This window comes from Rhea americana, unplaced genomic scaffold (genome assembly GCF_003343005.1).
Source record: "Rhea americana isolate MKP2758 unplaced genomic scaffold, rheAme1 scaffold_283, whole genome shotgun sequence".
Lineage (NCBI taxonomy): Eukaryota > Metazoa > Chordata > Aves > Rheiformes > Rheidae > Rhea > Rhea americana.
The window spans coordinates 83,851-105,682 of record NW_028186405.1 but is presented as its reverse complement, the minus strand read 5'-3'; the positions used below and the strand labels follow the sequence as shown (position 1 = coordinate 105,682).

At 33.6% G+C, this 21,832-nt stretch overlaps 1 protein-coding gene across 5 annotated transcripts in view; it reads right to left on the bottom strand.

The window, feature by feature from the left end:
* Nucleotides 1-21,832, bottom strand: part of METTL25 (methyltransferase like 25) — a 59,198-nt gene that overhangs the window by 35,866 nt on the left and 1,500 nt on the right. For 4 of the 5 annotated variants that reach the window (XM_085308811.1, XM_085308812.1, XM_085308813.1 and 1 more), the window contains exons 2-5: nucleotides 14,513-14,674; nucleotides 11,298-11,398; nucleotides 4,834-5,469; nucleotides 1,611-1,755 (exon numbers count right to left, since the gene is read on the bottom strand). In XM_085308811.1, the coding sequence (XP_085164937.1) occupies nucleotides 1,611-1,755; nucleotides 4,834-5,469; nucleotides 11,298-11,398; nucleotides 14,513-14,674 (1,044 nt within the window). The remainder of the gene's footprint in view (nucleotides 1-1,610; nucleotides 1,756-4,833; nucleotides 5,470-11,297; nucleotides 11,399-14,512; nucleotides 14,675-21,832) is intronic. The other variant, XM_085308815.1, reaches the window with a different exon arrangement.

Here is a 21,832-nt window from a genome sequence, read left to right as displayed (position 1 = left end):
TATCACTATGAAGTTGATACGAAGGAAGCATTAAACTAAACAGACAATATTAGGGTTCAGTAAGTCATCATGACAGAATGACATTCAACCAGGGGTCCTGAAAGAACTCAAACAGGCAAGTGTAGAAATGCAGAAATGGCCACGGTGCGCCAATGTAATGGGCATCTACAGAAAAGGTTTTAGATGGGAACTAAAAGCTTTCTGCTTTACTGATTCGATTAAGATAAAACCATCATAATTCTTGATAATGAGTGCATGAATAGAGACAAGGAGTAAGTTAAGTTTTGGGAACTTTCCACCACAGGAGGTTATGGAATCAGATAGCATCACCTGGTTATAAAAGGGACTAGACAACTTCAGAGATGAAAAATACTAGAGCAGATATCAGAAGGACTAGGCAGGAATGAACCTGTTATGTACCTCGTGCACCCCTAATAAATGAWTTTTTTGTGTTGGGAGTGTACAAGAAGAATGGACTAAATAAAGTGGTCAGGCTCCTGTGTTTTCCTTAAGTAATATCTCATTTTGTCACTCTCAAACACAGAATACTAGGCTAGAAGGGACATTGGTCTGACCTAGAAAGTTATTTCTTATGTTCTTGTTTAAATATAAAGTCCAGTAAGCATAACATTAACATATTGCATTATTTTCCTCAATCATTGCAAAAATTCTTTAATAAATTCGTTCAAGCTTTCCTTAGGTTATCTAGCTTTTACAGATGTAGAAGTGTCTTAAAGTAATTAATAGACCTCAACACCATGTAATCTGCTTTTGTGATTTTAAACCGAATTTCCTTTATAATTCCTCATAGTACTTTTGTTGGCAACAATGTTGCAATCACTGTTGAATACTAAACACTAGACATCAGAAGTAGGATGAGTTTTTGTAATAAACATAACAATCCATGAGTTTCATGTATTACAGTACGCATTCATTCCATTTGTACAAAGACAATCTTTAACTTTTTCGTTTGAAGGCTATAYAGAAAGGAAAAGAATTTACTTCTCAACTGAGGATATCAACCTTCACCCCAAAAAATGAAAAAAGCCACATTTAAAGGAAAACTTACATGTAGTGTGAATACCCAAATAATTTTCAGCTTGTCTCCCCAAGAATCTGTTATRCATGTACTGTTCCATAATGCTCTAAAATGGCAGTGCCCCAGAACACAACATTTAGATGAGTCCTTTTTACAGTAGTAATTTAAATTAAAAGGACTTAATTTTGCTCATAGTTATACATGTACGACTCAACATAAATGAATGCTGTATGCAAAAAGCCAAGAGCAAAATTTGTTCCAATTTATTTCAAAAGGATGAAAACATATTGACCAAGAAAGCCTCCACATTTTACGAGCAAAGTAATGAATAAAAACAGCTGTATTCGTAACCACACAAAAACATTCCACATTAATGTCCGTAATTTCAGTAAGATACTAGGAATACTGGCATAATGGGAAAGCTACAGAACATCCAGGAGTGAATGACCCATGTAATGTAATTAAAAACAGTACTAAATAAGCCACTGGAAAGGAACAGACTCAAGGTGGTTATTAATTAAAAAGTACAATATTCTCAACATGCAAGCCACAAGAAGCACAAAAGAATTACCTTCTTGGTTTTCATATTGTTCTGACAACAGATGGTAGCAGCAGCCTACACTGCAAACTGCTTTGATTTCAGGCTTAGCAATAAAAATTCGCAGTGTATTTGGAGCAAGATCCCCACATGTATGCAGACCCACCATTACAGATTCCTAAGAGAAAAAAGAAAAAAAATCAACAATAAGGCCCTTTTCAACCAAAAGAGCAAAAACAACGACAACAACAAACTCCAAACCCCAAAGATACTGCAAAAGGTTATTTAGTTGTAAGGTTTAAATATACAACTCCAGAAGGACTCTTGGTGTTCCATTCTAAAATTGTTTTAAATGTAATAAAAGCACTTCAGTGCTAAGAAAAGATGGCGTATTTTCTCTACGGARAATCAGAATGCTCACCTCTTTGATCAGTTATTCATCCCCACACTTTACCTTGTTTGGCTATGAGGAATCAAAAGTTGAAGACAATGAACAGCAACTGGCTTATCTAAATGAAAGAGAATATCTACATGATAACAGGACAGGCTATTCTCCGTTAACTTTCCTAGCTTTCCTGTTAATATTACAACTACTGGTGTTTCCTTCTTGTTTTACATCAGCTTTACTACTGTAATATACATGGCTGACCTACCATATGGCATTTCTGCTACTTTTGACTCCTGAAATCAAATCCACTTCCTAAACATAAGGGTAATTTGAAGAGTAGGTCCATCACCATCTGCTTTGCTATTTCCAAAACTGTAATACTACAGCAGTTTTACAGTACGTCTACTACTAGTCAACAACACATAACACTTCTTCCATAAAAACACAGTAGGAACTTCAGATATTCTACTCTGTACATTCTATTTCCCGTTTTCCTTTCTTCCCATTTTCCTTTTCTTGTTTTCCCACCCCAATTATCCCTCTTCTCACCATTCATAACAATATTTTTCCCTTCCCTTCCAGACTTATTAATTGGAATCCAAATTGTAAAAGTGGTGTTTGTTGTTTTGAATTTCATCCTGATTCATGAGCAATGTTACTAACAAGAATGTAATCCTGTTACATTCAAATGTGACACCTTTCTATAACCATTTTGACTTTACGTGCACATCAATTTTTGCAGCACCACCTTACAGTAGTTTTTCTCACACATCTACATTGTATAGTACATGTATGTGTGAAACAATTAACCTTTTCCTTTCTTCCTCTCCTTTCTCCTTCTTCCCTACCCCCCTGCTTCTTGCCTTCCACTTTGTTTGCACTGCTTCTCTGCACTTGCCCTTTCCTTGATTTAGGATCTTAAAATTTTAGGTGGTAAAAGTTCATTTTCACTTTGGCTTAGTTTTTAAACTCTTTGTTTTCTATTTATTAGCCTTAGATCACCATTATACAAGACCTTCTCCCTCATGAAAGCACAGAATAGTAGAACAACATTAAGGTTGGAAGCTAATGGAAGAAGTACACTTGTAAAGAGAGCACTTCCTGGGACTGGAAAAGCTAGAGAGATTCTCTCAGCAGAAAGACAGTGGAAGATGACTACCATATGCAAGCTATACAACAAACACTACAACACTCAAAATTTCTGAACAACATCAAGGCAAGCTATGTCAAGGCAATCTATCTATGTCAGTTATACTTTTGACCCATCACTGATTTCCACAGGGTTGCCTTACTGAGCACAGCTTTCTGCCCCCTGACCTAAGTTTAGTAAAATTTGGTATCTCAACATTAGTCCTGGGCTATACATAATTTCTATCTCCATATTATTTCTATCCCCGTATTTTGTCAGCAATTCAAATAATTCYAAAATTTATACTATAAATTAGTAAACACTGATTTTCTCATTCCCACCTCTCAGGAAAAATTGAAAAAAAAATGATTTACAGTTAAAATAAAAATTCAAAATCCTTGTGTTTTCAAAACATTTAAATATCTGCACACTTTGAAGTTTTTTTAGTTATACACATTCATCACACATATCACATATACCATTCAGCTATTATTATTTTCTTACAACAATGAARTTACTACTTTTTCTTACAGTAACTTTTTTTTTTTAAGGCAGGAATATAGCATGTCTTCTGCCTTTTACACCAATAGAAATTACATACCGAGAGGATACAAAATCCAACTGTGTAAATTCAAGAGAATATACTTCATCTTTGTTTTAAATGAGTGTAAAGAACAGAAATAACTCTAGGACTATGAAGCGCACATCCATGCAGTGGGCACAGGGAGTCCCAAGCTCCTTACCTGCACCCTGAGCACACGAACACACACCACTGCTGTCCACAGGGTACATAACTAAAAGTCACAACATGCTCAAGTGAACAGATCCTACCACTCAGCATGTATCTTTTCTAGGCAGACATAAGCTTGCTTCATACATTCTCAGATGCTTAACGGGATTTATTAACTCAGTTACAGGGCCCTTGATATAAACACAGTGTCTTGAAATAGAGATGAATTACACCCCTTGCGTACATGTAATTCATTTAATGTTGAACACAGACAAGTTTTCATCTTTCCAGGAAAGACTGCATATCATCTACCCGATCAGGGTATGTTAGCTTAGGCATAGGAACTAACAYGGCTACACAGCTTCTAGACTCGTATCACTGACTTTGGAAAGCTGAGCTTGGTCCTGTTTGTGTACACATAATCTTTGTGGGTWAGCAGATTATTAAATGTACTCAAAGTAACTCTGAAAAGCCAAAATATAAAAACATTATAATGTTTTTATAACAATAAAAATAAATAAGGCTCTTTACAAATTCTTTATGTTGAGTACTAAAGGCACTAAATTCATTTATACCTTCAAAGTTCAAGATAGTTAAAAATATAAAACTTAGAAAATAAGAAATTTCAGAGAATACATTCTTCTGACTGCTACATATAACCATTTTCATAATTAGACACATTCTCTACAACCACATCTGTAAATATACTGTTAYGTATGCTGTTAACCTTGACAGCATACTATCTACCCACACCCCCCACTCCCAATTCGGAAGGCTGCTTTACTTACATATTCAAAATAATCCTAACACATCTACTGAAACAGAAGACTAGTCTCTGTATCTATTAGAYATAGCTACAAAAACTAGCTGAAAAGCATCACTGGGCCAGAATTCCCCATTCATTTCCATCTCTGACGATATTCTATGTGCACTCAGCAAACATTCTGTATATACAAAAACAATAGTATGAAAGTAGTGGACAATCTACTTCAAATATTAGTAAAATAACCTCCAGATCTGTGATGATGTCACTGAGTTCCGTTTCTGCAGTGATGCAGGAGGTCAATGGAAAATAAAGGTTTGATTCACTTGACTTGCTTGCTTTAGCCTTGATAGATGCCATTTTTCTTTGTGCCTTTTCCTTTTCACAGAGCTTCCCACAGTCACACTGAGATGAAGAAAAAACTTCAACAGCATCAGCAGGCAGAACATTCAGAATAGCAAGAACATTTTCAGAAAGTTTGCTCTCATCAGATTGTGTCTGAGCCATAAAATTAATTTCAGTTTGTTTGCTGGTTTCAGATGTAGCTATTTCTGTGAAAACACCAGAAGGATCTAAGTCTTGGGTAGTCACTTGGTCTTGACTTTGAAGACTGCTGTTCTTAACTAAGGGCTTTTCATCAGTATTTGCTTTAGATTTAATTTTAGTTTGCATAGGCCTATCATTCACCTCTTCTGACTTCTGGCTTTTGAGATTTGCTCTTGCTCGACTCTGATATGCTCTCCAGTGCTTCTTCAATTTCCTGTTCCTTTCATGAGCACCATGAGTGGTGCTCTTTGAGGAATCAATTCCATAAACTTTTAAGTTATAATGCATAGACAAAAAGGAGCTCAGGTATCCCTTTCCAGAACCTATATCAATCACCTAGGTAATGAAAAAAAAGAAAGTGCTACATTAATCAGCAACAAATAGGACACATTTTAACCAAATGCAAAACAATTTCCTATAAAAGTAAGCATAGATTACATATTTACCCATGATTACCATGGAATTCRTAATTATCATTTATCCTACCTAATACTTCGTTCACTTGTTTTGTTGAACTTTGTGCTGATTTTAAAACAGAAAAGTAAATCAGAACTGATTCGCTCCAGAAAACAGACACTGCAATGTTTCTGCAACACACGTGTCCTGACTCTTCTGGAGAAGTCTTTCATTATATTTTTTGACACAGAATTTCCTACTGCTAAAAAAAGTAACCACTAACTACCACCACCACCACCTGTCATTTCAAAATTGGGACAGGTCACACAGTTAGGAAAGAAAGTGCTCCTAGTATTTATCTAACTGCCATATTTAAGTTAAGTTACTGTTTAAAATCTAAATGAGAATGCTATATGAAACACTACCAATTCACCTTCCAGTAAATGCAGAGAACATTGAGTACTGGGTTGTAAGCAAACTACACTGCCACACATAAGCTAAGAGTCTCTTACACTAGATACACAGAAATAAGCATCTTCAGATTGTTTCAGTCAGATTCATTAGTCAGACTGTTTACACTTGTTTCCTATTCTGTGAAAATTATCTATACAGAGATTTATGTAACATAAGCATACTTTTGTAATAAAACAAAGGGGTTCATATGATATGTGCTTTTCACAGTCCTTCTAGAAGAAGGACTGAATAGAAAGGATATTTAGGAAGTTTAGTTTTTCATAACTGAAGTTACATACTACTTCAGCAACTGATATAATGCAAGAAGGAAACACTGAACAGAGTAGTACCAGAAACACAGTAACCTCAGAATTTAAAGTACATAACCATACCTTTTACTATGTGTGTTTGTGTATATATATATATACACACACATATATTTGTGTGTGTGTGTGTATATATATAGACACGTGTATATATCCATATATATACACACACAGAAAAATCTAYATATATTTGACCAAATATTTTATGAAAATAGGCAATAGAGTACCAGTTCTCTAAGGAAACGAACTGGTAATAGTCTCTTTGGTTCASGTATCTACCAGAAATTATACTGACCAGATACAGTAACTTATTTGTTAGTATATATTATTGAAAATGATTGATTCAAGATTRTATTTTAACGTCTTGGTCTTTTTCRGTAATACATTCGTATGAAAGCTTACACTGAAATACACTCAATACAGCATTACTCTCACTGAAATGAAAAAAAGATTTATTTTTTATTTCAAGAATTTTATAGATTTAAATAGTCATGGAATTAGAACAAAAATTATAAATTCATGGTATGAAAGACTACACAAAACAGTGGAGAATACATACGATTAGATACAAGTTACTTAACCATGCTATATGGGATTCTTTACTTGTATTCTTTACGAGATATTGCTGCACTTTCGCCATCCAGGTATACTACAATCCTCAAATTTCTTAAAGGAAATCAGTATAGGGGTGGATTTAGTGGCACAAAATCAAGATAGACTCTAAGCATATATTTGTAAATGTAACTTGTTTATCACATTTATTACCAATATTCTTCTATAATATTCAAACGAGAAGGAAAGAAAAGTGCTTAAGGAATAATTTTACTCACTGTTTTATATAATAAATATTACTATTATGCAGAATATGAACATCTCCATTTCTACAAGGTTTTGAATTATTTCTGTGAAAGGAAGTATAGGGATACAGATTCAGCTAACTCATATGCATGACCTCTAGTGGCTGTAAAGGCAAACTACTGTTTTGGTAAGATTTTTTTTTATTTGTTCGCAAGTAAAATTGTTCCCGAGTAAAACGACAATAGCAACATATTGTTAGGAATCATAGAAATCATAGAATGGAAAGGTTGGAAGGGACCTCTGGAGATCATCTAGTCCAACCCTTAGTGTAGCCCAGGTGGGGACTGAACCCATGACCTTGACATAATATTGGGACAATAGTTCTAAAAAGAAGGGAAACTGACTAAAAATAAGCAGCCAATGATCTTGTACTAAATATGTAGACATGATAAAATTAATCCCTGCTTTACCTTTCCTTGATTGCACAAGGAAAGGTAATCAGMCATCTGTAATGTATCTGCCAAGCATGAATTTTTAAAATGAAATTTCCRTGATATAATAAATTCCAAAGGTCCTGTCCACCACGGATTAAGTACTATGTTTAAACACAATTTCTGGCACTGCACAATCAAGAACTCAATTTCCAGAAGGATTCCAACATTTCCCAGCACCACATCACAAATGTAATGGATGCGGAATTCAGAATTATGCTTATATTACCCACACTGTAACTATTGTTGCACATGTTGCAATTTCCAAGGATACTTTATCAAATAAATTAAAGAAAACAAATGTGTATTTAAGCAAAGAATTACTACTGGCTTCTTTACAGAATTTAATCAACACTTACATAAAAAGTTCCTCTCGTATGATAAAAACACCAGTTAAAAAGGGACAGTAAACAATTTAAAGATCTTTCAAGTTAGTTTGCTTTAATGCTTTAATTCAAATTGTTAACCTAAAAGTGATTACAGTGCTCATAAAATTTTTGCTTTTATTCTCATTTTACTATGCATTATATTTTATGTTATAAAACACCACAAGAGCATAGTATCTTCTACCACCCATTATACATAATGGGTACAGAGGTGAAACTGAGGGCATTCTTCAATCCTTCAGTGATCTCTAATATCTGAAAGAAACACCCTGAGGATATGTGCTGTTGTAAAACATGTGCTCTGTTTTCATAGCTCAAGATTTTTTAATGAAATGCTACATATATTTTGTTTTGCAAGAAGGACACAAAAAATCAATATAGAAAAACTCTCCTAAAACTTAATAATTTCTGCATTTTTTTTAAGTTGAAAGGTAACCAAAATAAAAGAAGTTGCTTTTTAATAACTGAGCAGAGGTTTTTTTTAAATGTAACTGGTAAGCTCTTTTCATATATTAGGGATTTGTAACTTTGAACAAATAAATTTTGTTGCAGTGTATGACTAAAATGGAAAAAAGTTAATATAAAGCAGTCGACATTTCATATTCAGTGATATATTGCAATAATGTTTTCCATTAAATATTAGTTTTTTTTAAAAAAAGCAAACAGAAATAATCATTTGTCTAATGATACCCCAAACCAACTGATAAAAGTCCATAATCACTGGCTGAGATTGCAGCATATTGACAGATACTTAATAATGGTTGCTTTGAGATTTTATTAGTAACCAGCTACATCAGGACTTACGTCAGGTGATTAAGGTKACTCTACATTTTTACTCTCTGAATATGGGTTTTCCTTTCTTTCCCTTTCATTCCTGAATCTCACAGGAACTGTTTAAAATCTAAATGAGAATGCTATATGAAACACTACCAATTCACCTTCCAGTAAATGCAGAGAACATTGAGTACTAGTTGTAAGCAAACTACACTTTTCTATAGCTTTCTCAGTACATGAAAGACTTCAACACTTCGACAACTGATACCTGCCTGAAGTAAAAGGCAAACAAGTCAAAAACATGCTAATGGATAGGAGAAAATATCTTAGTAATCTGCTACCACTATATGTTTATTTTTTACAGAGMGCATTCACATTACAGTTGTTTGGGGCATCCGCATGGAAGCTCCTGAAAGAGTGACTGGAGATATTACATTCTATCTCTGTAAATGCTCAAGGATGATCACAAACTGATTGCATCTCATCCAGTAATATCTGGTCTTAATTGCAGCTGTYTACTTATTTAGCAATCCCAGCTATAATTATGGAGATTGCCTAAACCTTTGACTTCTACAATTGTTTCTTAGGAAACAGAGATTCAGTCTTAACCTTTATTTCCAAAGATGCCACAGGCCTGACCTAAATCTGAGAAGAATATTTAAAACTCAGTGAGTATCAGAACGTATCATTTATATTCTCTAAATTAAACTCTGGGTCTCAGCCAAATAACTTCTACATCACAGTCTACCTTCAGCAACCCAGAGCTGATTCCAAGTTTTGGGAGCCTCCTTTCAGCCTACTGTGGCAGCAGCAGGAGTAACTCAGGACTCTGCAGTTTTATCTGTACCAGTAAACCAAACAGCGCATGGACACGTATTCTGCTATACATATATTCTACATGACTGTCCATACAACTTATTTTTAGCAATCTCCCTGGCACAGTTATGAAGCAGTCCAATTAGTATTCTACCATGAAAAAAGGTCAGGCACCATTCRGGAGACAAGATATGTCAGAGATCATTCTCAGTGAAGGAAACATTCTTTTCAGAGAAGAGTTTAGTCAAATGTATCAGAGGAGGGATATACCATTTCCCTCAATGTTCTCACCAATTACTTTTGAATACAGCCTCACTTACACCCATCTAATACATTTTTAAACTACACTGAGAAAAAGTAGTACTTTTAAGCTGTACTGAGAAAAGAAAGGCTAAGAGAAACTGTGCAGCATAAAATCTGGGAAGATACGTTGTCAGTCTGTTTTTAAACAGCTACAGCATTTACTCTTCACGAATATTTGTGGGAGTGAATATTACGGCGGACAAAGTTAGTCTTCTTTTATATGTACAGCTCCTTGCACAGAAAGCAAGTGCAGCTTAGAGATAAGAAAGAATCAAATACAATCTACAATCATCCACAGTCTAAAGCAAGACTGAAGCTCCACTAGCCAGTTATTAGCGCTACAGAGATTAAAATGATTTGATCAACTCAATTCATTCAGCTGACAAGAAATTTGGTCTTACCATAATAAAGGTCTTAGATGAAGAATTTGATACAATTTTTAACACTGAAAAAAAAGTTACAGGAATGCAAAATGAGGAAGGGGTATTCATGTTGCTTTTGTCTAATAGAATGCAAAATACGGTATTGAGAAAAAGTATTGTTGCCATGCTTATGTTTGGCCAACTAGTAAGTTGAGGTCTACAAGAGTTTAGCGCAAGAGTGATTTAGTGCACTGTGCAATTATAGTTACATGTAAAAAAAAACCACTCCCCCCCCAACAAGTTACAGTCTCTGGATTTCTGTAAACTATAGCAATTCTTCATCATTCAGGGATGAACTTGTCATCTGACACACAAAACTGCCAATTCATAGAGTAATCACTGAGTAACTGGTGCTGGGCACCAGTTTCACACATATCCTTCCAAATAAACCTAACTACCTCAAGTGTATTGTTACATAAATTTTTGTTTAATCTAGTCTGATCTTGGAACTAAAAAGATCATATTTAAAGCCCTAGTTTAGTATCTCAATACATCTTATAGAAAGGTGGACAGCATTAAAGAACAAGGAAAATTCCAAATCCTTGTGCTAGAGTAAGAAAGCATGCCTTTAAATTTTTTCAGATTTTATGTTTATGTAGTACTATTGTATACCTAATGGAAGGTAAAGAATGAAGTTTTACTCTCTTAGCGGCATCTGTGGTAAATTGCCAGCAATATGATACTGCTAAGCAAGGGAGTACCTGCGCATAGCAAAAAGCAGTAGTATTTTTACCTGTTCAACATTCAAAAGATGATTATATTTGTTAAATTTTTTCATGAGTCATAAAATGATAATGATTGACTGCAAGGCAGTTCCTTGAGAATGATACTTTTGTAAACAAAGTAGTTTTTCAGGTTGGCCCTAAAGGCTTCTCTTTATCTACAGTTATTCACGTGAAAAATAAGAATAGCAGTGACAGAATATAAAAATAYGGTATTTGAATATGATAAATAATTTGGAAGGCACAGAATAACATACAGTAAGAGATGCTTTCTTACCTGCTTTATACCACAATAACTTGCTATGTTGTCTATCAGCTCCGACATCACCTGCACTTCATGGGATTTCTTATTATTCATGAACTCATCAGTTTTAATGTCTGCATTGGATTAAGAAAATAAATACAAGTATTTGAACCTTATGATAAATTGCAATAAATACCAGCCTAAAAATATTTTTAGCATTTTTATATTTTAGGGGTGGTAATTTTGAATTAAAATCTCACTAAATAATTACAAGACTAAACTTCTGAATTAAAGATGAATTAGTAAAATTTAACATACTTTTAAAACACAACACTAACAGTGCTGCTGAAGAAYGCACTCTGAGATGGAGTCAATCTCCACTGCCAGTTCACTACTTGTGGAAAATACCAGGCATCCTTCATGCTAATCTCCACGTTCCCAGCCAAAGGAGCAATTCAGAAGTCATTCCCTTTTGAGAAACGCATGTATTTCTTTTAGGCTATCAACACTACAGTGTAATTGGTTATAGTTAAGTCAATGGGAATTTTTGTGAGGTAAATCTGACTGAGGGTAGCAGAAATGGGACGCTTTTAGAAAACAAGACTTTTCTACATGACTCCAGCAATTAGTATACTTTCACATTCTCTGCTTTTTGCACAGAATGTGTTCATCTGTCCAGAAACTTATCATTAAGCAATAACTATGTTCATTCCTTAATCAGATCATGCTGGGAACACAGCCAAGAGTGTTACTCAGAAGACAGTGGGGAATTGAAATGAGTACATGCAAAACCTAGTGTTTTCCCTATTTTTCACAAAATCCACAGGAACTCTTTCTTAAAAATCTGGGTTTTTTTATAATAAGCTGTTATGACAATACTTAAAATCTAATATACCTTCTGTGAACTGACAAAAGAAAATAACAGACTAAAATATTTTTAAACAAAAACAAATAGAAGAAACAAGTGTTTGTCATTTCACTGTTAGCACTGCACTGATGACTTCTGACAATTCTCACTAACTATAAAACAGTTAGGATCTCTACAGGTAAGCTAACACTCAAAGCATGACCATTATCTTGATCATAAACATATTGCAAGGTAGAGCATACTCTTAATCCAATATTCCAGCCACCCTCTCTTCTTATATTCATATATGAATCCCATAAGAAAAGAAATTCTCCTTGCAGTGTTACTCCTCTTTGGCCAGGTTCTTCTGGATCCTATGTTCTCAGAGCAAAGAACCTGATGGTTCAATACGGACTGCAGTGAACTTTGTTATGAAGCAATGGAGAAACTCCTTTAGATTCAGAACTCCATTCTGAGTATCTATGTCCATACTAYGCTTAAAAACATTTGTTCTCACCTTTTCAAGCAATTATCCAAATGAAGGATAATCACATATCTATATTAATAAGCTATATAAGTTAGAAAACTATAAAAGAATGCAATCTCTGAGAATATGCTTACAAGTGTGATTGTCTTATAACAAGGAAATATATCACAAACATCTCAAATCTAATTATCTCTATGCATTTTTTCATGRTATGAGTGCAGCCATCTTAAAAGTTGCTCATTTTCTCAGACTTATTCTTCTCTTACCTTACAAGAGGTAGCAAGTGAGCAAATTAATGTATTTTCTGAAAACAGAATTAAGTCCAAAATATCTAAAATACCTTAAAGTTAAAAGATCACAACTTTTATTTGGCAACTTTCATATTACAAACTCCAAATCTGGAATGTTGCTTCTGCCAAGTGATCACCCAGAACTTCAATTGGCTTAATTTAATTGTTATTTACTGTGAATTCAATATAAAGGTTTCAAATTATACGACTGCATATACAGAACATTTGGACCACTCTCTATTTTTACTTCAAAGTGCAATTTAAAATTACTACATCACAATCCCAGGGCCCAGTTACCCWATCAAGAAGCATTCTTGCAAGATGCAGAACAAATATTCAGCAACTGTCGTATTCTAGATGTTCCATTTTGCATGACAAAAGACAGAAAAATCTTCATATTCTTCTCTAAGAAAGCTAATGTAAGTACGAACTCAAGTACAGGTATAACAAGGTAGAACTACAGAATTAAAGAAAATTAAGCAGAATGCGCAGTATAAGAGCATTCAAAAATGAAAAACAGCTAAAGGGTAAGTAAAAGAAAAGCTGCATACAATTGTCAAATAAAACGAAGAAAGGTTTCAGATGAAATAGTAGAAAGAAAGAAACCAGAAAGGAAATTTACTGTAAGACCAATAAGTAACACACTGTTAAGATCATTTTACCTGTGGCATTTTACTAATTATGAAGAAATGGAAAACTGGGAACCAAATACGGAAAACTGTAAAACTGGAAAAAGAAGAGCTCTGCAGAAAATGACAGAGATAACCAAAATGTATAACAGTACTACCACTTATGATAGGAAAGGTCAGCAGACTTTGAAAATATCATAGGGACAGAGCACATTAGAAAGCAAAGGCAGAAAGCTGCTCAGAGTCTCTCTCTGAAAGACAGTAACAAATCCATAATAGCTAGAGTTTCACTGAAGAGCATACTTTCAGTGAAAATGATAGCAGTTGAAGTAAGTGGAAACACCAGTTTATCATCAGATACAAAAATGTAATCTGAGGTAAGACTTCCACTGTATGCCAACTTGAGAATGTTTGCATTCAACTCCTTTAACTATAGCAAATTAAATGACTCTCGTTTTAAGACATATACTTGACACTGGTCCCAAAAAMTATAGAATGAATAAAATAAACTTCTTTGGAGAAAGCAAAATCTTACAGGGCCATATCCAATTAAAGATCCAAGCATATACAAAAGACATGTAACAAAAAAACACTTCTGGCAGTATGGCTTCAGGATGTTAGCCTGAGGCTTTTAAAAAAGCAAKAGTAGTAATCACGATTCTTGCTGCTGAGGGAGAAAAAAATGGAATAAAACAAGGTATCTGATTTTTAAGTCAAATAATAATGTGCCTTCTTGCCCACATTATCCCCTTTAAAATTGAATCTTAGGAAATGTCTATAGCCATTGCAGGTTGTGACCCCTCTTTGCTCAAATTTTAGCATAAAATCCATTTTCTAATAATGGCAATGAAGAAAGTATCCATGTATAAAGAAAACTGAAGGGAGAAGTATGAGAAGTTCATCTAACAAAACCCAAACAGAACTGCTGGTACTACAGTGGACACAGACAAATTGAAATATAAATGTAAATAAATGTAAATGTAAATGTAATATACCACTTCTTTCTTGATCTCCTCTCAGTGCTTCAAGTATTTCTTCCAATGGTGTACACAATCCAAGGTTTGACAAAGAATAATACTTAGCAGCCAGGGCAAAAGAATGCACATCGATAAGCTTCTTAGATTTCTCACAGAACATACTGGAAAACCCGCACTCGTCTAAATAGAAAGGGGAAGGAAAAGATTTCTGTTAATAAAACTTAACATTCCTATAATAGGACACAGAATAAACAAGTAGTATGAGACAAAGCTAACAATTTATTTGGCGTTAAGTGTATAAATTCACTGTTTTCAAATTTTCAGAATTTAGCTCAAACTTTGCTCTTAGCTGAATTAGGGTAAACATGGAAAAATTTATTATTTTAGCATAGCTATTTTAGTATAATGAACAAGAGAATTTGGTTAAAATTATCACATCTTCTGTTTATAAACTTGTTCATTATACGTTTCATGATCACCCCATCTGACAGTATATACTACTACAGTGTTTTTTTAAAGAAATACAGCTGTTCAACATATAAAAATGTCTTGACTTATAATCATTACATTCATATATTTTCCTAGTTGCTCTGTAACTGGTGAACCTAATGGGAGAATGAAATTAATTTTAAATTTATCACCAGTCAGATATGATTCAAAGTTAGACTTAATACAAATAAAAAATACCTTTTTAAAAAGTAGGCCTATTTTAAAGTAAAATACAGAACTGTATGACCCATTTACTAATTCTGGGAATACAGTGATTTCAAATTATATATTTGATATTTTTAATGTATTACATATTTTCTAATTCCTCATATTTTAGCTAAAACTATTCGATGAATTCTATACAGTTTTGATAAGTTTTTAGATCTCTACAAATTTATAATTCTTCAAAAATAAACAAACACTAGCCCTCTAGACCAGAAAATAGTGTTACACAGATTTACAAAATATTTCCTGGTTTGTTTCTTTTCTCATGGGTAAATTTTGCACAAGAACATACCTAGCATAGCAGCTTTTCCAAATACCCACCTATATGAGCTGCAGCTGTTTCTACTGACCTCACCTACAATACTCTTAATTTTCTTGCATGACTACAAATATTAGACTATGGAAAACAATCTCAACAATGTCAACAGGTTTATTTTCACAGTATTACACTACAAAGGCATGAGTATGSCAATTAAAATTTAGGACTAAGCAAGAACAAATATTGTTTAAGCTTTAACCAGAATTATTATTATTTCTGCAGCTGCAAGGCACTTATTCCACTCCTCTCTACTACAAAATCAAAAAAATAGAGCCACCTTTTTCTACAAATGACTGTTTTTTATTTGTCCTTCAGAACATTCAGTGATTTTTAGTTAATGAACCTTCAAGAGAGAGATGAGAATGCAACATAGAGACCAGAAATAAAAGAAAAACATTCCACCAATTAAAGGCTGATATGTCTCTGGGGAGAAGGGGTAATTTTGTCTTTCAGTARGTCTGTAAGATAAGCTACAGGAAAACAACAAATTAGATGTCCACATTTTGAAATGATTGAAGAAAAATAAACTTCCTTTCTGAAAATACCTTTTAATCAAATAAATAATAGAAAATAGTATCATGGGATATGGTCATCAAACACTTTTACGCAATGTAAAGAATTGGGTTTTTTTCCCCCGAAGTATGGACACCTACAAAAGGAGGCGAGTATCTACATTGTGGAGAAGTGACAGCCAAGCTGGAATAAGTAGCAATCTAAATTCAGTGAGAGCACTGAAAGRTATAAAAAATATGTGAAAATATCTCTGATCTTACCGTTTCAGCATAACTTTAAAACTCTAGTAGTATTAGACTTTATTTTAGCAAGTCAGTTTGGCTAAGAAGCATTACGGTTTATATACACTACACGAAAAGATCCTTTTTGTCATATCATTTTATAAAAGACGCAATGACATATAACATACAGCAAATATAACTAAAAAGTAACAAAGGTGTCAACATCCAACACATTCCCACATAGATTTACTAATATAGTAGCTTTTTAGGAACTGGTCTTCATTTTTTTTTTTAAAGATTAACCTCTACATTATAAACAAATCACTTCAATTTTTCCTTTATTTTCCATAAAACTTTCTGAAAGAGGCGAATCTGAAAATTTCAGTATAAAATGCTTACATCAAAAAGATGGAATGCTTATTCGTACTGCTTGCTAGAAAAATAAACCTAGACTTACATCAATGGCTATATGCATGGTTATGTTGATAAAAAATATATTTATTGAAGAAAACTGCTCTTTATCTACTATTTTTAAAGGGAGGTTTGTTCATTTAACTTATATTAGATTTTCTCTGAAATTTATACATATCCACAACACGAGTGTAACCTGAGCCTCCCAAAATGCACAGAAATCTGTAGGTTTGATCCATTGGGGACAAACCACTGATCTATCAAGCAAGAGAACAAAGTTGAAGAAGATACTCAACAAGCAAGGCTACATGCCAACAGTTATTGAGAGAGTGATAGAGCTGAGACATTAAGTCTCAAGGTGCAGAGGGGTATTTTGCAAGCTGTTCAGCAGTGTTGTCAGGTGAAGAAGAAATYTAATCTTTCTGATGAGAAGCTGGTACTCCTATTTCATATGTATTATGGTCTCTTTCAAGAAGTATTTATATGTAGACATGTATATTTATATTCAGGATAGTATTTATATTTAGGATAACGTACTTGTGAAAATTCCAGCCCATTCTAAAATACATTTGTGTTCTTTTATCTGCAAATTTTATTTCCTCCAGGTCCAGCAAGGGTATTTTTAATATTTTATAAAGCTGGAACATATAACACTGAAACATACAATCTTTTTAGCTACAAGCACTCATTTTCAAATACACTGGCCAATTTTGTATGACAAAATAAAATAAAAATCAAACAAAAATCTTTCCTTCCCAAATTCATTTCTCTTTTTCAGGGCATGTAATTATATGAACTAAAGAAGCTTGAAAATATATTGGAATGTCATCGTATTACAAAATATTTCTTTAACATACGTTAGATGAATGAGAAACAGACCTGAACAAACTTTGATTTTGGTAGATTTCACTTTCAGACRTGTATATTACATACCCATTAAATATCCATGCTTACACTAAAAAATATTTTGGTTTCTAAGCAATACTTTTTCAAGTATCTGGCTAGACGTTAAGTAACTTTCACTATGTTCTAAATGCACTGATCTGTAGCACCAGTAAAAGAAGGTATGTCTTCTGTCATTACAGTGACATCAGATACTTGGAGGTGTAAGAAGAAATACTGACATTCTTCTTCTACATAACAGAATAACAATAAAATTCAGGAAAATGGTTGATTTGAAGAAGCCTTTGCAGACTACAAGATTATTAAGATACGCATTTTTCAGTAATAATTAAACAGCACAGAATTCTTTTTACTATAAACTTTATAGAAGYATTAATAAACAGAAAAAATAAAAAACAAACTGAAATACCCTAGAGGTGTCATAAACATTAATTCCCTATCTTTTTTTAGTACAAAAGGTAGAAATGAAACAAGCATTATTACCAAATTAGGAAAATTTACGTTGTCTATAAACGTGACCTATTTGGATACTTGAACCATGTCTGTTTTGCTATTACAAGCTTTAATTTCATTAGTTTTGTTTATTGGAAATAAACTCATTATGCTAATGTTAACCTCCACCCTCTAATTCAGAATATCTAAATAGATACTGGAAAAAGGTTTATTTAAAAGCATCAAACTTGTCTATGATTTCAAACCAGGACCATTACAGTCCATTGGAATTAACTGTAAGGTACAGACCGCATATATGTTTCCAGTCCATCCTCTTCCTCTTCATCCAGAACAACTTCATTCTCAGCAGGCAAGAATTAATTCAAAAGATGGGCACGGATATGCACACAAAGATGCCACACCTACACAAGCTACTTTTGAGCTAAATATTTTGTTTAGCTATCTGAAACTATCCTGCACCTAAGATACACCTTGACTGAAAGCTAGGGCTCTCTCATCAGTTTCTACTGCAAACTCTGTCATTACCTTTCCTCAAACTGCATCARCATCAACTTCTTGGATACCTTATGGGCCATATCCTTAATATCTATTAAATGACTAAATGCAAGAATGCCATTGACCTAGGTACCTCATTTCTACAACACTAGCCATGATCCAAAACATAGCAAAAGCAGTTATGTCACAGACTTGCCAATCCCCTCAGTAAGGAATACATATTATGTACCTCATCATAAACTTCCGCCCAATGAGGATTCTCAGTTGGGGAAATAAACAACATCCTGGAACAAGCCCTCTCCATTCTAGGATCAAAAGGACCAAAACCTCAAATCTCCTTCCGATTCCTCAAAGTTCTCTCATGGAAATTACTTACGTGAAAACAACTTTCACAATGAATTCATACAATCAACTACGAAAAACTAGTATCAGTGAAAGAAATTATTTCACAAAGCAAAAACAAACTCTCAGTCCTGAATCTCAAAGGAGACTAATTACTTTTCCCCAGGATGTGATCTTGAGAACTAATATTCAAAACTCTACTGGATATTAAAAATTGTGGACTCATTGAATTGTTTTTATGGTGTAAAAGAATATATTTATTGAGTTCATAGTTTTCAGCATCTCAACCTTCCTTTCACCATACTTCCTGCTAATTCCTCTACATTGCACAGGTACTTAATAATTTTGTTAYGTGTAAGAGTGATTATTAAAATTTGGAGTTTTCTGCTTCTCTGTCAGAACTCATGAAAAGCTTATAAAAACCCAAAGGTTGTCTGCTTTTACGTTTTCAACACCTGGCTTAATAAAATATAGTAACTCTCCTTACAAATYTCACATCACATCACTAAAATTAAATACTCATGTTATATAACTTCCCTGAATTCAGTTATCTGATTGAAAAACATTAATAGAACTAACAGAATCTCATATACAACAAATGACATATCATCTACAGATAAAACTCCTACCACATTTAAATTGTCCCAGTTTGTCAACTAAAAGAAAAAAAAAACAATTATATTAAGATGTCTGAAGCACTACCTCAAACTACACAATGGCACTTGTTTAACTAAGTATTGTCATAGAAATATTAAAAATCACATCTTTCTCAAAGTGTTTCTGCTTTGATTGTTCACAAGATAAAATCTAATGTATTCTAGCCAGTCAGTCCTTTTATTTGCAAATCAATCATGGCAAATGTCAGCCTTCTGMTGCATAAAAAATATACAAGAGTTTTCTGTATCCAAAAGTGCATCTGAAATCTTTCAGGGTGCAGCCGAGAACAAGGAGTTCTCCTTCTACACAGTCACTATAAGAAATACCACCCAATGATTATCTGAGAATATTATTTGAACATGCAATCATCCTCTTGCATATGATTCTATACAACAGAATTGAAATTTGCTGCTTCCTTATTTCTAGGAAAAACTAGAGCTCAGCCTATTTGTTGAAATCCCTATAGCAGTACAAAATATTGCACAGAATAATAGTGTTGTGCCAATCTGCAATAACTTGACTTCTTAATTTGCAGGGCTATGTGAATATGAACTGGCAAATTCACATTTTAAAATCAATTCTGTCAAATGGGCATGATGTTTCCTTTTCATTTCCTTTGAGATCCAATTAGAAGAGATTCTACAAAAAGTGTCTAAACATTTTTTTTCCATTACATTCATCTTTTCGTAACAGTTTGCAGACACAATACATTTGCAAATGTATAAATGTATGACTCCTTAAATTCTTAGGCAGCAAAGGTTTTACATATATATTAAGACATTGAACATGATATTGGCATGACCACAATGTTTTAATAATTTGGGCATACAAAGTATATCTRTTCTCAGAGCCATTCACATACAAAAAAAGTGAATGATAACATGTTATGAAAGTMTTATAGCACTTACCTGAAACTAAATATTTGTATCTAACCTTTAAATAGCTGATAATTCTGAATAACAACCACATACGCAATTAATATTTTAAAGAAAGACAAACTTCTCTTTATGATGGGTTTTCAGATAAGTGACTAGTATCTTGTATTAACTTATACTTCAAGTAAGTGACTAGTATCTTGTATTAACTTATGCTAATCCATTTAAAATAAGATCTTTATTGTACCTTAATTCTTCTCAAATCTCATTTTAATATAGGCTAAAAGTGTATTCATTTTCAAACATAAGCAGATGTCTGCAGGTATCTTCACTGAGAAACTTACATTCTCCTATAGCGTGCTTTCCTCACATGTCTGGATGGACAGTATCATGCAGTCAAAGGATTTCTGCACAAACCATCAAAGTAAACGTTTGTTTCACACTCCTTTTCATTTGCTGAAGGTTCATAGTAAAAATCCTTCCAAAATAAGCCATATAACAGAAGGACAGCTGCACACATTACTACCAAACCAACAGGCATAAGCTCATCCCATTACGGTGTCCCCAATTTTGTCACGGTAGGAGAAAAAGTACTCTGTGAAATTTTTTTAATTTCTCAAAACCTTCCAAATGTTAAACAGAAGACTASCATTCTGAGGTAGTTCTCCTTTTTAATAATAATAATTGATCTCTGCAGAAACCAAACAAGACATGTTGTATTTTCTCCAACAGCTTGAAGATCTCCTATCCTTCTAAAGTATATGCTTAATTTTAGCCATAGAACGTGACACCTCAACAAGTAATTTCTGTACCAGATTTTATGGCACACATTTTGGATAAAGACCAATAAATGATTTTCAGATTTAGAATCTAAAAAACAGTTCTGTGTCTTTCTGGTTCTTCTCCAGGGGTCATCACTTCAACATCCGCATCCTTTTGGGGGCGTTCCTATACATATAGCTAGGAATCAAGGTACTTGTCCTTTACAGCTTTCTTTTTAATTACTTCATTCYGTAACTACTTTTGTTCCAGCCTCTATTTATATTTAATTTCATACCCTTGCTACCAGTCACCATCAGTTCTGACTCCAACACTACCAGTCAAAAACATTCATTAAACCTAAATTTTTTTGTTGCTGCTGCCCAACACCTTTGCTTGCTGCCTGGACCATTGTCTTTCTTGTTTCCATCTGGTCCTCAAAGAAAATTTATGTCAATTTATTTCATGCACAAATAATTTATTTTTTCCAGATAACTCAATCCTTCCTTGAACAAATGTAGTCTTACAGTTAATATTTTGAAGGTCTTTAGATTCAGAAATGTTAAAGTGAAATAGCAATTTCCAGTCCTTTAACTTTTTTCCAAATTCAACTCATTATCTTGTCTTTTATGCCAGAAAGCATGTAGCTCCACATGCCTTTTTCTGTCAACTCCTT